The sequence below is a fragment of the Phytophthora sojae genome (genome assembly GCF_000149755.1).
Source record: "Phytophthora sojae unplaced genomic scaffold PHYSOscaffold_14, whole genome shotgun sequence".
NCBI classification, from domain to species: domain Eukaryota; phylum Oomycota; class Peronosporomycetes; order Peronosporales; family Peronosporaceae; genus Phytophthora; species Phytophthora sojae.
The window spans coordinates 633,299-647,797 of record NW_009258128.1 but is presented as its reverse complement, the minus strand read 5'-3'; the positions used below and the strand labels follow the sequence as shown (position 1 = coordinate 647,797).

At 52.2% G+C, this 14,499-nt stretch overlaps 6 protein-coding genes across 6 annotated transcripts; 4 read left to right on the top strand and 2 right to left on the bottom strand.

Annotated features, from left to right (window-relative positions):
• On the top strand, positions 1-699 carry PHYSODRAFT_531231 (hypothetical protein; the record flags this gene model as incomplete). Its single annotated transcript, XM_009539867.1, has 3 exons — positions 1-75; positions 100-278; positions 324-699. Coding segments are annotated over 3 exons (630 nt in total), but the record flags the coding sequence as incomplete, so codon positions are not given.
• Positions 700-1,977: 1,278 nt separating this feature from the next.
• Positions 1,978-3,211, top strand: PHYSODRAFT_246669 (hypothetical protein; the record flags this gene model as incomplete). Its single annotated transcript, XM_009539866.1, has 3 exons — positions 1,978-2,228; positions 2,308-2,389; positions 2,456-3,211. The coding sequence occupies 3 exons, from the start codon at positions 1,978-1,980 to the stop codon at positions 3,209-3,211; spliced, it is 1,089 nt and encodes a 362-aa protein (XP_009538161.1).
• A 4,320-nt stretch (positions 3,212-7,531) lies between these two features.
• PHYSODRAFT_531108 (hypothetical protein) lies at positions 7,532-8,069 on the bottom strand (the record flags this gene model as incomplete). Its single annotated transcript, XM_009539865.1, has 2 exons — positions 7,532-7,948; positions 8,016-8,069. Coding segments are annotated over 2 exons (471 nt in total), but the record flags the coding sequence as incomplete, so codon positions are not given.
• A 2,133-nt stretch (positions 8,070-10,202) lies between these two features.
• On the top strand, positions 10,203-11,461 carry PHYSODRAFT_566045 (hypothetical protein; the record flags this gene model as incomplete). Its single annotated transcript, XM_009539864.1, has 4 exons — positions 10,203-10,495; positions 10,566-10,647; positions 10,724-11,002; positions 11,096-11,461. Exons 1-4 carry the CDS (start codon positions 10,233-10,235, stop codon positions 11,459-11,461), a joined length of 990 nt encoding a protein of 329 aa, XP_009538159.1. The 5' UTR covers positions 10,203-10,232.
• A 1,115-nt stretch (positions 11,462-12,576) lies between these two features.
• On the bottom strand, positions 12,577-13,295 carry PHYSODRAFT_532395 (hypothetical protein; the record flags this gene model as incomplete). Its single annotated transcript, XM_009539863.1, has 2 exons — positions 12,577-12,654; positions 12,729-13,295. The coding sequence occupies 2 exons, from the start codon at positions 13,293-13,295 to the stop codon at positions 12,577-12,579; spliced, it is 645 nt and encodes a 214-aa protein (XP_009538158.1).
• Positions 13,296-13,525: 230 nt separating this feature from the next.
• PHYSODRAFT_531593 (hypothetical protein) lies at positions 13,526-14,386 on the top strand (the record flags this gene model as incomplete). The annotated part of the gene is made up of 1 exon (XM_009539862.1): positions 13,526-14,386. One exon carries the CDS (start codon positions 13,526-13,528, stop codon positions 14,384-14,386), a length of 861 nt encoding a protein of 286 aa, XP_009538157.1.
• Between the last annotated feature and the right edge of the window lie 113 nt (positions 14,387-14,499).

Genomic DNA, 14,499 nt, shown 5'->3' with positions numbered 1-14,499 from the left:
CGAAAGCGCCGCCGTCTGACTCAAATCCGGTACCGACAAAAACTGCGAGACCACGCAGACACCCTCGAACAACAAGTCTAAACGCTGCGTCTAGTAGAGGTACAGGCTCGAGTACCAGCACCAGACCCTCTCTCCAGTGGAGAGTCTCCACGCATCATCGCCGACACTACCCTCTGGAAGGTGATGGCCGAGTATTTCCGCCTGTTCCGCTTCGCCTTGACGGCATACATGTATATCCCCATCTCGGAGCGCTGCAATGCTCCAGAATTGCAGACGCTGTGCGAGTCGCACGTCCATTGAGCTTTCTTGCAGCAAACTCTGAGGTCGGGCGTGATCATCAAGAGCGGTCGAGGGGTGGATTCGTTACTCGAACGCTGGAGTTTCATCTCGATATCACAGCCAAACTTCGAGGTTGAGGTCGTGCGCTTCGAGAACGGCCCGAGAGATTGCGTTGTGGCAATTACCAAGACGAAGATCGTTTTGTGCGAATCAATGCTGCGCTACGCCTTCCCGAACCTGGCAGCGACGGAGCGAGGGAAAAGTCTTGCCGCCAAGATGCTAGGAAAGCGAATGGAAATCGATGGCTGCACGATGTTCGGGTGGGACAGCGAGAACGGCCAAGCATTGAGCGTGGATGGGAAATCGGACGTGCTGTCCCCATCTTCTTGGTTGTCACAGAACGAGTCTTGCAGGTCCTGAGGTGCTGTGTGGACTCGGCTCGGAACCATCTCTCCTTAACAGAGTCATTTTTCTTAGGCGAAAGTCCTGAGCTCTCAATCAGAAGTTTTCCTGTCTGCTCCTCGCCGCACAACTCAAAACCGCAAGTGATATGGTGTGGTTTTTTTGTAGATTACAACTGCGTTCGTCAGCACCAAGAAGACAACCAAACGTTTGCGGATCTGGATGTTCGCATTCACCAAACAACCCAATGCAAGCATCCTGCCAACACGTTCATCATGGTCCGAGCCTGGAGGAAAGGGCGCGACGGTAAACCAGCACGCTGGCTGAGGGTAACGATCCGGAATGCTGGAATCTCCTAAACGGAGAGCTTACCCCTGCGCTTTGAGCTTTGCTGACGGACGAGAACCGGTTAGATCTTGATCAAGAGGTCGGCAAGGCACAGTTCGCCTTCCCTGACCACCGCACCGCCGACGATGTCCATGTGATTGTGGTGTTCCCTCCACACATGCGACAAAGTCTTTGGAACAGACTCACATCACTACGGAGTTGGTGACGGTCTGCTCAAGAGTCGTCGCGGTCGTCTACTACTCGCACTGAGCGTCAACTACAACCAACACCGAGGGTTCCTGATACGGTGAATGAGTGAAGATCGTCACGACATCGGTTTGGTTGGGTTGAGTTGAGTTACGATCGACCACCCCTGCGGGATCAACATCACAGATGTTGGAGAAGTTGGCTAATTCTTGATCAAGACCATTTAGCCGGAGTTCGAATCGCTCTCTGAAGACCTCGCGCGCTTGAGTGTGGACCGGCAGCAAACGCGTGAAGAGAGCTACAATGTGGAAGTGGGGCAGGGGGGGAAACTGATGAAATTCGATAAACTTTCACTTTGATTTTGGAAACTTATCCACTGCCTGCTATGAAAACAAATCACGAGTGCTGGTTGGCCAAACTACAGTACACCGCAGCCCCTCTATAACGTTAACGCAGTGGGCATGGACTTGATCCACGAAGCACTGGCAACTTATATCTCGAACCGGATGCTTGGCGGCACAACTCGAAGAAATTACTTGTCTTCCTGGGAGTTGTCCCAAGGCGACCAAGCTGACGACAATTACGCTGCGTGGCGAGACTGTTGGAGTTCTAAACGAGCTGGTAAAATAACGGATAGCTAAGGTCCGTTTCTTCTTCTTCCCATATTCTCCTTGCCGTTGGGTATTCGTGGAAGCAGGTGCTCTCACCAGAACGCTGGTCTCACTTTAAGATTCACCCACCAGCTCGTTCATGCCACCACAAATGTCCGACCCGGTGAAACCTGAAAGCATTTCATCCACCGAAGCCGTGGCCACTCCCGGTGCTCTAGAGCAGCCCGAAGCGACTCCCCCTATGCCTCCGCCCAGCGCTCCACCGTCAGCGCAGGAGTTCCTTGACTTTGAAGGAACCACCATCTTCGCACCGTCGCCATCCACGACGTATCGCTACTCGCTTTCGCTAAAGAGTGGGAACCTCCGCATCTGGCTGGAGAACGGCGATACCAAGAAACAATGGTGAGGCTCGTGAGTGCCATATTCTTAACCGCGTTAAATGCTCACACACTGTCTATATTGCGCTTTGTTCTGACTGCAGGTGCACGACGGAGCTAAGTCTGCACGACTATGTTGACGCCAGCAACGTGATTCCAGATGCCACGGCGTCCGACTACGTCGAGGTGCGTAAATTAAGCCGTTGTGCTCGATGGTGGCTGGAGTTTGTTTTGACATTATATTCTTTACAGTGCTTTCAAGAGCTACTGAGCACTGCTGCTGAAGACGTGGCCAACATCCCGGGTGCCTTCCAGCGGGGCCAAGATGGAGTATTCCAGCTAAAGCTGTCTGTGAAAGTCCAGGTGCTGCGAAAGGCACGCGTGGCGACGTACACGTTTGTGCTGGAGGAGATCTCAGTGGAGAGAATCGACGTGTTGGAGTCAAAGTTGCGCGATCTGCAGGACAAGGTGAGCACTCTTCGCATGGGCGACGAGGATCTTGCTGCTCGCCGGAGTTCCGCTGTGCAGAGACTGGAAGAAGACTTGAAAAAGCTTCAGAAGAGTCTGGATGGCCGTGACGTAGTAATCTCGCAGCTCAAAGATGAGGTGAAGGCGCTGCAATTGGCCCAAGAAAGCTCGGTCGTCATTCCAGTTCAAGCCACGACTAAAGCGCTGGGCGATTTAGTTTGCTGGAGGAACGCTGCGTTCATATTCGGTCTGAACGCCAGCGTGACCGGCCTTGATGGCATTGTACGCGCTGAGTCGCCTGGAACATACCAAGTGACTGCGGTGGTGAACCATCAGCCAGCGGGACTCAACTCGTCCATTCAGATGATGAAGGGCTCGGATTGCATTCAGTCTGCGTACTGTGGACACGCTCAAGGCAACTCGGGTTCCACGTCGCTCAACTGCACGGCTCGCTTGGACAAGAACGACCAGCTTACAGTGAAATGCCCCGCGAACCTCACTGGAACCAGCTACCTGACGCTGATCCGACTCGGAAAGTGAAGTCGCACTTGTGCGGTGGGTTATTGCATTAAACTTCGTTAAGGAAATACATTCATTTGGAAATTGATGCTCCTTGCTCACGATATTTTTTAATGTCAAACTTTGGCGTTGTATAATTTATTCTTCACGATCCGCAAAAAATAGCCGTTGGTGAGCTCGTTAGAATCCAGCACCGTGAAGAGATCAACTTTTTACATGGTGATCTGCTTTCAGCCTCGTTGTACGCCCAAGAACTCCTCTATATCAGCTGCGATGAGAATCTACGTTATGAGGACTTCCGGAGGAACATCCAAGAAAGTTGAACTCAAGTTCTTTGCAAAGCTCGATCTGTCTCGTGGACAGGTTGAGATCGAACCGTTGCTCATCTGATGGATGTAGTCAACGGGTCAAAGGGGGTTTTCTGTCTGGGCCTTTCCTCCTCGTGCAGTGCGTATATTATAATGAATTACTTTGAAACTGGAACCCTACTGCTCAAGTGTCTTCTCATCTCGCTGTGTTTACCTTCGATAACACCGTGCTGCTTCTTAGCGACCAAGTCGACACTCCCCATGGCGCGCTAAAGCTGCTAGGTTATGAGCCCAAAGTGACTGTGTATTGGCATCTGGCGTGTGTGTGGCGTTAAACCCTGGATGGGCGGGCAGTCAAGGTTGTGGGGCATAGCGGTGACTGAGAGACGAAGCCTCGTGTATGGTGTTCTCGTCAAGATTGGATCAAGTGGTGGATTACTTAGTGATGTGCCAGCAGTCGGAGGTGCTGCGCGGAGACCTGATGGAGCTAGCAGAGGAGAACGGACAGCTGGCCACGCTGCATGTCATCCCGCTTGTTATAATCATGTCAACAGTAGTGAACGCGGGTCGATTTTGGAGCTGCTGCTGCCGGGACAAGTTGCTCGTCGTTAGCATGCACTCCGATCAAAAGAGCGATGGTAGCGACGTAGATCTTGCTGCTGCTGAGATTCGTAGCGGGGCGCTGCTGGTTGTAGAGGGTGTGGGGTTCGGTTATCGCTCGACGAAGTGAAGTCGAGAGTAAGGAATGGATTAATCGGTTCTGGAGGACGGACGTTGCCGTGGTAAGCGTAGCGTCGGGCGTCGAGCGAGCCACCATTGTCCCGCCTGGCACAACCCCAACTTGCAGTCAACAGAAGTAAGCGTTGAGGACCAGTTGCAACCGAGTGATATTGAAGTCCTAGTCACGGTCCGCCCGGGGCTGGGACCCCACTAGATGGTTGTTGTAGGGTGACATTGAGCGGGTGATTTGGATTCTCAGCGGCGTCAAAGTGAGACCATGCATTGAGTATCGTGAAGTGATGCTGTGCACAATGGGTGTACGTGACGAGAGTGAAGTTTCTACTTGTGGTAAGGAACTCGAAGACGGTTGACTACAATGGTCGTGGAGAGCTGTTGAAAGAATGGAATATCTTCACGCAATTGGCTGTCGGCTGAATCATTATGGGGGTTCTGTCGGGGTGATTTCGGACGAAGATTCGTGCACTTATGTGGTGTAGCCATCACTGGATGGACAACATTTTCGTGGAGGTGGAATGTTGTAAGATTGCTAGAGCGGCAACGAGGACGCGGCTTACCGGTAGTTTGGGCGACTCGAAAGCAAAGTTGACGCGCTTGTGCGAAGTGGTGACGGTGCTGTGGGAGAGAGCAATGACGCCAGAGCTGAGGGCGGCGTGGCTGTAATGGTAGCGGAACGGTTATCGGTGAAAATCGTTCGCAGTGGTTTGCAGCGGCGTCGGGACGAATGCGACGATTGTGGTGCTCAGAGCGAAGTTTGGCGAAGGTATGTGGCGACACCAGGTGGCGCTTGTGTGCGCACGAGCCCCAACGAAGTTACGAACGGATCGCCGAACAAGTTTACGGGCGTCAGAGGCGCGGATGCCAGAGCACCAAGGATATAACTGGCAGCATTGTAAATCAGGAGAGTATCAACGAATGAGTGCCAATAGCGAGCTATAATGACGCTGCTACGGGTGCTCATGGCGGTCGTGATGTGTTCGTGCATTGCTGACGAGCGTGGATGGATACTACGGATGCAGTTGCGTGAGCAAGACTGGGTACAATGAATACGACGGAACATGTTCGTCTCCATGAGGATGTTGACAGATGATGCGGACGGGTTATGCCTTATCCAGTGCGAGTGGAAGTGTTTATTGCTGCTGGTATTGACGTTGATATCTGTGAGCCCCCAGGAAGGAAATCATGATGACTCGCAATGTAATGAGCGCCAAGAGCGAGATGTGAGCAATGATTGCCGTCGAAGCAGTGTGGGTACTTTGGCGAGTACTGGTAGGAGAACAGGTTCGAGTACTGCGAACACCTGGTGCCGTGCGTTGTTACTTTGAGAAGCACCCCGCTGCACCTGGCCGCTGGCGTGATCGACAGGAGAATGAGTGACTATGTTGGTGCTGTTGGCGAAACTTCAGGCAACGAAGTTGTCATGGTGCCGCAACGCTGCGGGTGTCATGCGGTCGTCGTTCTGGTGGGGTCATGTGAGACAACATGAGCGGACCTAAGCCGGTGGCGCTACCTGGCAATGCTGGGACGGCTTAGGGTTGGGTAGACGTGAATGATCCTGGGCCACGAGGCGGTGGATGAATGACGCTTGGCAACACCTGCGGTAGCAGGCAAGACGGTGTGCACACGAACGCCTACTGGAGGCTGTGGGAAGGACACCCTATGACGGCAACGCGATACGAAAGTGAGCTATGTGTTGTCGCCTCAAGTCTTTTCTGGAAGTGGCTAGTCTGCTCCGAGAAAGATGGAGAATATTGATGAGATGCATTGCGTAGTTCGGGCATCCGAACCAGCACTTATTACGTTCGTGCCGGATTCGAAAAGTGCTGCTTTGGACCGCAGTGCAAGCGGTGTCTGTCGTCCTGCAAGCGCACTCTGAGATCTTGTGCGTTTTGTGCCGTGAGTTCTCGTGGGAAACACTCGCAATCTACTCGACAAGCGGATGGGTAGGTAGAGATGCGCTTGGTGCAGCGCACGCGGTGACATGTGAGTCGGCTGAGGGTTAGCTTTAGCTATGAGGAGCTAGCGGTCGAGTATGACACGCAGGCTGACCACCTAAATGGTGAGTCGGAAGTGATGCAAAATTCACAAATGTAGAGCGGCGGAACACGAAGGGGAAGATGGGGAGCCCTAGTGGTAACATCTTGCTTGTGGGTCAGCTCGAACTCTCGCACTGATACGTTGGTAAACAATCACAACGGTAGCGATGCCAGCGCGACACACAGCCCGAGTTCAGGGGGAGTGAACGGAACCATCCAAGTTGAAAGGAACATTTTCGAAAATGATGAACTCGAGGCTTTGATCGCGACTGTGTGACGAAAGATCGTCGCCTATACGATGAAAGATCGTCTTAGTGAAGATGGCGATTGTGTTGTGCAAAGGAACTTGAGTTCAGGGGGAGTATGAGGATTTCCGGAGGAACATCCAAGAAAGTTGAACTCAAGTTCTTTGCAAAGCTCGATCTGTCTCGTGGACAGGTTGAGATCGAACCGTTGCTCATCTGATGGATGTAGTCAACGGGTCAAAGGGGGTTTTCTGTCTGGGCCTTTCCTCCTCGTGCAGTGCGTATATTATAATGAATTACTTTGAAACTGGAACCCTACTGCTCAAGTGTCTTCTCATCTCGCTGTGTTTACCTTCGATAACACCGTGCTGCTTCTTAGCGACCAAGTCGACACTCCCCATGGCGCGCTAAAGCTGCTAATCCAGCACCGTGAAGAGATCAACTTGGTCGTCGGCTCAAACTATGGACATGATGAAGCGCGGACCGGCTGCTCACACTGAGTTATCGTTTACATGGTGATCTGCTTTCAGCCTCGTTGTACGCCCAAGAACTCCTCTACATCAGCTGCGATGAGAATCTACGTACCAAGAAATTCAAGCTTTCGAACAATTCGTTTTATGAGTACACCACCTAGTTTCGTATACTTAAGTATTCGATTACATGGTAGAGGAAGTAATGGCGACTCTACCTGGAGCTGTGTGTTCTTCCGATGCGAATCAATGTGAGGCAGCTTGTCCACGCCAGATTCGCGTTGCAATGAGTAGAGAGCTGATCGGCTGCTTCCAGACTTACCATGCACGTCAGCGTAGTGCAATTGATCCCACCGTTCACATAGCCACAATGGGCCTTCTGGATGCACTCGGCGCCTTTCATCATCGATATAAACATGTTGTGGTTCGATTGACGATGGCTTGATACAGGCCTGGTTGCGATACTCGAATGGTTCCGTTCCCGCCGTTTACGTAGAAATCTCCGGTATATCCAGGCTTCTCCCAACGAATAAGTTCACCCACTTTAGCTGTAGCTGTGAAGTTGTAGGTTGGGTAGAGTTTCGTGCTGGGTGCGGAACGCCTTCAACTCGTCTCGAAGGGCGGAAATTATCACACTCCGACTCTCCAAATCCTCGCGAAATGATGAAAGCTCCTTTTGAATCTCGTGCATCACGTAGTAGTTGTCCTTTCCGGTCTCCTGGGCGTCGAGACGAAGCGCTTCCACTTCTCCTTGGAGGTCTTTAACCTTCGCTTCAAGTACGTCCACCCGCTCCAGAGATATCGGGTTCAGGTCGAACGTGTACACCATCACGCGTGACTTCCGAATGACTTGGATTTTCACTGCTATCTCCAAGCGAAAGGTGTCCCCCTTGTGTTGCTGGAATGAACTCACAATGCTGGACACGTCGTCGTGTGCACTGTTTAATACCTCACGGAAGCACTGCCAGTAGAGTGTGAAATGTTAGAATAGCAATGATCTAGCGGGGGCATAGCGATATTTGGCGTACCTCGAGGTAATCGGAAGCAGTAGCGTCCGGGATGGCATTCGTCGGGTCGGCGTAGGCTTCAATGCCTAGCTCAGACGTGCATCTGCGCCGGAACCCCAATGGTTAGCATCAGTATCATGCTTCAGCGTACTTTCAGGACGTGCGAGCTTACCATTGTTTCTTGCTGTCGCAGTCCTCGAGTCAGATGCGGAGCCTATCGTGCTATCGCGTAGCGGTAGGTAGGCGCGGGCGGCGGTGCAAAGATCGTAGTGCCAGTGAATTCGTGCACGGGTTGGGCGTTGACGGCGGCAGTCGAGGCAGTGGGGCTTGGGGGCAGTGTGGTGACGCATGCAGGGTGAACAGGAGCACTAGCGTCGAGAAAGGTGCTAGAGGATGGCGTGCTCCTGCAGTCAGTCTCGCTGCTCATTGTGAACGTCGGGTGGGTGTGCTGTTGCGCAGCCTTCAAAAACTTGAGTGAGAAGAGATGTTGAACGTTTAAAACATGGTACGGCCAATACCATGAAGAAAAATTTGGGGCTATGATCACGAAGAAGGTGTTAGGTAGCGGAGGCCTCAGAGCAAGCATGCGGGGGCTGAGGGGTTGCAATTTGAATATCTAAAGGAGAATATAGCATAAGACTACGAGGTAGACTTTTTTTGCATAAGACTACGAGGTAGACTTTTCATATAGGTATTCCCCTTTAGATATTCAAATTGTAACCCCTCATTTCATTGTGCTGTTAAAATGAAATGAGGGGTTACAATTTGAACATCTAAAGCGGAATATCACGCCTGAAACAAACCAAACCAAACCAACCTCCAGGTTCATAGTTCAAACCAAACCAAAATTACCAGCAAACCAGGTTCATTACGGTTTCACGGTTTGGTTTGAAGTGGTTCGAACCGAAACAAACCTCTAGCATCGGATTGGTCTAAATCAAGCTCTTGTTGACTACTCGCGTGCGGCTAATACAGAAAGTTTTGCGATGTCGCAGAGCATTGTCAACTAGGTTGCCTTCGACTTGGCTGGAAACACCTACAACTAAAACTGCTGCTACATATTGGTGTTGGTACTATAATCGTGCTAATTGCCGTGACGAGGACGTGCCCTTGCGGGACCACACCCATGAGTATCGCGTGTGCCGCAATTCAGTTGCTGAAGCTGGCGCGTGGAGCTTGAATGGCGATATGCACTTCGCCAAGCTACTGACAACTGAAACTTTTCGTTGAGGCTGCTGAGTCGACAATCTGCTGGCTGGAGTACACAAAGCTTAAGCCAAGCCGAGTTACGCGTTAAGTCACGCAACTAATCTGTTGGGGCCACGCCCTCATTCTTTGGGTGTTCGCGGTTTAAGCGGATGTATGATCCACAGTATTAAAGTATTAAAGTGCACACAATGCAGAGGTAGTGTATGGCTGAGCGTGTTGAGTAGTCCGAATACTCAGATCAAAAATAATGAATTATCGCATTCGGGTTGGTAGTACAGGTCGTGCTTTTCAATACAACGTTTAAGACGTTTAGTGCGATTTGCCTTACTGTTTACACGAGGGTGGGTGGCGCGCTCCGTGCATTCGCCGCAAATACCTACCTGCCTAATCGGCGATTAGGCAGGGGCGTGTCTGCGCAAGCGAGTGGAATACGAGAAAGAGACAAAGATAAACGAATTGTGTATTCCCTTAAGTGCAACGACGATAGTATGTACGACCCAACGCCGATGTTATTGCCCGACACCAGCCATGTCGGATTGTCGGGCGCGACTCATCCACAGGTTCACTCAGGCCTTGTGAGGCATGCGGCTTTTTGCGAAAGATAGTTCGTCTGTTTTGACCAACCAGAAAGCCCGAATTTCGAGCGGCCACGGCGTAACTCCAAACCAATCCGCCCAAAACCACCGCAGTTGGTTTGGAATTGCACCATCCCAGTAATAAACTAATAACCGGCGGAAATATGGTTCAAAGGTAGCGTAGTTTTCACTCGAACCTTAAGTTCGCACTTTGGTTGGTTTGTTTCAGGTGTGGGGAATATAGCGTAAGACTACGAGGTAGACTTTTCAATTCAAGCAACCCCTCAGCCCCCGCATGCTTGCTCTGAGGCCTCCGCTGCCTAACACCTTCTTCGTGATCATAGCCCCAAATTTTTCTTCATGGTCTTGGCCGTACCATGTTTTAAACGTTCAACATCTCTTCTCACTCAAGTTTTTGAAGGCTGCGCAACAGCACACCCACCCGACGTTCACAATGAGCAGCGAGACTGACTGCAGGAGCACGCCATCCTCTAGCACCTTTCTCGACGCTAGTGCTCCTGTTCACCCTGCATGCGTCACCACACTGCCCCCAAGCTCCACTGCCTCGACAGCCGCCGCCAACGCCCAACCCGTGCACGAATTCACTGGCACTACGATCTTTGCACCGCCGCCCGCGCCTACCTACCGTTACGCGATCTCGCTCAAGCACGATAGGCTCCGCATCTGGCTCGAGGACTGCGACAGCAAGAAACAATGGTATCCTCGCACGTCCTGTAAAGTACGCTGAAGCATGATTCTGATGGCCGCTATTGGGACTCCGACACAGGAGCACATCTGAGCTAGGCATTGAAGCCTACGTTGACCCGACGAATGCCATCCCGGACGCTACTGCTTCCGATTACCTCGAGGTATGCTAGTTTGCTCGTTGGCAATTCTCTTGTACTATTGATTCTTGACCAAATATGTGGCGCTCTCCCTCTCCAGTGTTTTCGCGAGGTGATGAATAGTGCTGGAGAAGGAGTTGGCAAGATCGCGAGCACGTTCAGCCGCGTCAAGGGCGATACCTTTCGGTTGGAGATCGCTGTAGCCATCCAGGTGCTGCGTAAATCCCGCGTGATGTCGTACGCGTTCGTCTTGGAACCGATATCGGTGGAACGTATTGACGTGCTAGAGTCCAGAATGAGGGACATGCAAGGCGAAATGGATAAACTGCGCCTGGAAGGTGATACGAAATCAGCTACGCTTCAGACGGAAATCCGAAATGTCAAGGCTGAAGTGAAGAAGCTGTACCAAGAGTCGGAAGCGCGTGCAATTTTGCTGACCAAGATGCTGGGGGACGCGCAAGCGCAGCTCAAGGAACAGGAAACTGTTGTGTTTGCCCAGTCGGTGGGGACCAGTCGAGTGGGTGACATCATCCGCTGGAACAGTAGCAGCCCCACTAGTGTGTTTGGAGATGATGGCTCGATTCGGATGCCGCTTCCGGGACTGTACCAGATTCTGACCGTTGTCAATCATCAAGCGAACCGTCCAGCGGAAGCCATTCAACTGATGAAGGGCTCTGCGTGTATTCAAGTCGCATGCTCTGGCTACGCGCAGGGGAACTTGTGCTCTACTAGCCTGATGTGCGTTACGCGGATCGACAAGAACGATCAACTTACGGTGAAGTGCCCGACCGAAGTCGTTTCCAGCAGCGCAATTACACTCATTCGCCTCGGGAGATGATGGTTTTGTTTGAGCTCCTTTGCGCGGAAATGGGACGCACAGCAGACATTTGCTACTCGGCTGGAGGCTCAGCATAAATAAATAGGAATGTTTGAAGCGAGCGACTGGTGCAGCACAGGTGTAGCGCGCCTAAGTTGCAACGGAACACGTTAGAAATTTATGTATGGATTTCAGAGTTATTATTTTCTATGGTTTTATGGTTGACAATCAAGTGTACTTAAGTTTTTTTTATTAGGCCGTGTTCGACTTGCATCCAATCCAGTTGTTTTAGGCCAAATGCAGCCGGATTTGCTTCATCCAGCTCGTTTGCGACCTGAAACACCCAAAAAGCGATCCAGCTCGATAAGCTCAAAAGAGCTGGATTTGAAATTCAGGTCTAGGCAAAATTATGAATCGGGCTGGATAAGCCTGCCTTTTCTACGTGCCTTCCAAACCAACAATTTGTCCGAAACCAGTCCTTTTTGAATCGAGCTCGAATGGGGTGTGCAAGTCGAACACGGCCTTAATAACGTAGAAGTATAATAGAAGTTCTGTTAAAAAAGAACTTCTACGAAACCATACAGATACGTTTAAGAAAATCAGAGCTTCACCGTGTAAAGCACGGCATTAGTACTTAGTTGATTAAGCGAAAAAATCCGATGGATGCCGCTTGAGTGGCAGATAGATTAGATACCACAGGTACGTATACTTGATTAGAGGGAATGCAAAATAATACTCTGTAAGTATACTTAAAAGTAGGTAATTTGGCGTAATCTCAGCCGGATGGGTCAACATACATACCAGCATAATTTCAATAGTTCGCAGGCTATTTGGTACAACAGGTAAGTTAACAGTAACGGACAGGAGCAATCAAAAAATATATTCAACAGGTATTAGATACGAGAATAATGGCCTTCGCCCATGGACTCTGGATAAAATGCAGAGAACTGTCAGTGCTCAAAGCAACCAATTTACAGCGGTATTGATTCATAGGTCGATTCGCAACACCAGACAGTATTTTTGATGGCGGCCACCGTTACTTTTGAGAGCTGTATCATGTGCACAACTAAACGAATCCAGGCACTAAAACAAAAATCTGCTGAGTGATTCCGATGAGTATTGATCCCAATCCACAGCTACATGCAGTGTCGGTCTCCTTTCTTCTTTGCACGAATATCCAGCAGCTCTTCGCGACTCCGCTCAACATTCGCATCCTAGTACATCGCAGCAGAAACAAGTTAGCTCAGCACAGCTTCCAGCACCCCCCCTCTCCATCTTCTCCTCGTACCTCCTTGACGATCGCGTATCCTCCGTACGCGCCGCTCTTCTTAACTCTGTACGTGATCTGCCCGCCCTTGTCCGTCCCTCCAGCATACGTCCCAAAAGCCGTCTGCTCGTCCATTCTTTTTTTCTTCTTCTTTTCCTTCTCTTCATCTTGATGCTTCTCGTCCTCCGGTGGGGCCTTGATAAAGTAAAATGGCGTGGACGACACCAAGTCCGAGCTGAAGGCTGAGCTCACGCTGGCCGACACGTCGCTCAGCACCATGCGCACGATGCGCGTCTCCTCCAGCAGCGACGTCGGGTGCTGGATCACGATGGCGTCGCCCACGCTCAGCTCCTGCAGGAACTTGGAGCCCACTTGGCCCATGAGCGTCGTGCCCGAGCTCAGCAGACGGCCGGAGCCGCGGGTCTTGACCAGCTCGAACGGCTTGGAACGAGAGGCTTCTTCATCGTCCTCCCGCTCCCTCTTCTTATTCTTCTTCTTCTCCTTCTTGTGCTTCTTCTTCGCGGGCTTGAGCGACAGCCCGCCCTTGAGCTGCAGCTTGCCCCCCACCGTCTTGCTGTATGACGACATGGCTACACCCCGAATATATCAACTGGTCCAATCAAATGCGCATGTGGATTGAGCCACCGTATTCATTATTTCTATTCATTCACCCCTCCTTACAAGATATTAATCTCCACACAACCCGACGGTTTCCAGGACGGATGTCATGCGTATCACCCACCCGACCATCCCCGCGTTCCCCGCCTCCAGGTCACTCATACCCGCCCAGTCAGTATCCGAATTTACCACGACCAACCATGGGCAAGAAGCAGGGCGGCGTGAACACCAAGGTGGAGGCGGCCAAGGCCAAGAAGGCCGTGGCCAAGGCGTCCAAGGACGCGGCGAAGGCTGCAGCTGACGCCGCCGCCGAGTCGGCCGAGTGGGTCAAGGGCGCGGACGCGCGCGGCGCCGCCCGCCGCCAGGAGGAGGAGCGCAAGCGCGCCGAGAAGGAGGCGCAGAAGGCCGAGAAGCAGAAGCTGCTGGCGCTGGAGGAGCACGCGCTGGACGAGAACAAGCGCGAGATCCGCAAGCAGAAGAAGGCGGTCAAGGACGTGGCCAAGCCCTGGGAGGAGGCGCTCAAGTCCGCGGCCAAGAAGAGCAACCGCGGCTCCAGGAAGCCGTCGCCCGGCAGCGGCAAGCTCACGCAGGCCGAGATGGCGGCGCTGAGAGAGGCCGAGGAGGCCCGCGCGGCCGCCAAGCCCGGCCGCAAGGCCATCAAGTTCGACAACAACTTCACGGCCAACAGGAACCGGAACCAGGACGAGGACGGCGAGGCGCGCAGTCTGGACGCGGCGCTGGACCTGCTCAGCGTGGGCGACGAGGAGCTGGAGAAGCACCCGGAGCGCAGGGCCAAGGCCGCGTACAAGGCCTTCGAGGAGGTCATGATGCCGCAGGTCAAGGAGGACTACCCGGGCCTCAAGCTCTCGCAGTACAAGCAGAAGCTCAGTGAGATGGTACGACGCGATCTCTGGTGGCCATGTGTGCTGCTGGAAAGGTTGGGTGCTGATTGGTTTTTAATTTTTGTTGTGGTTTTTTTAGTGGCGCCGCTCGCCGGACAACCCGCTGAACCAGGAGAGTCTGGCGTACAACGCCAAGAAGCAGTAGAGTGTGGTGCCTGACACGGAGGGGTTCGTGACAGACGCAAGGCACCTGAACTCTGACCGGTCGGGTTTTGTATTCGCTTGTGTGCTGGTGCATGCAAGCTCTTGTTAAACGCGCGGCTTGAGGTGGC